The following is a 441-nucleotide window of genomic DNA, read 5'->3' as shown; positions in this document are numbered from 1 at the left end:
ATGTCAGAGGAAGCGATGAAACATCAGTACATCACTGATGACTTGAAAAGAAAAGCATCATTCAAGAAAAGGGAAGCAATTATCATGAAAAAGATAAGTGAACTTAGCATCCTTTGTGGAGTTGAGGCTGGGGCAATCATTTACAGTGGTCCCTCTGATCCTCAACCAGAGGTTTGGCCGGACCATGAAGGTGTCCAGCAAGTGATTGAGAGGTGCCGAGGCGGACCTGTCTCGGAGAGGGCCTTGAACAAAGAGGCAACAATTCAGAAGAGGATTAAAAAAGGGAAAGAACTTCTGATGAGAAGGAGAAAAGAGAATCGTACAGAAGAGATTTCCCAACTCATGATACGTTGTATGTTAGGGAAAGCAACGCCCAGCCCTGCAGATTGGCATGATATGAAGATGGTAGTTGAGCAGACTTTGAAGAAAATTAACTCTTGA

General features: G+C 43.8%; 1 protein-coding gene across 1 annotated transcript; it reads left to right on the top strand.

Annotated features, from left to right (window-relative positions):
* LOC114751251 (agamous-like MADS-box protein AGL80) lies at positions 1-441 on the top strand. The gene has a single exon (XM_028939908.1). It carries the CDS (start codon positions 1-3, stop codon positions 439-441), a length of 441 nt encoding a protein of 146 aa, XP_028795741.1.

Source organism: Neltuma alba, unplaced genomic scaffold (genome assembly GCF_004799145.2).
Source record: "Neltuma alba isolate B1F8T4 unplaced genomic scaffold, ASM479914v2 tig00006837_pilon, whole genome shotgun sequence".
Taxonomy (NCBI): Eukaryota; Viridiplantae; Streptophyta; class Magnoliopsida; order Fabales; family Fabaceae; genus Neltuma; species Neltuma alba.
This window is presented reverse-complemented; position numbering and strand designations above follow the sequence as displayed.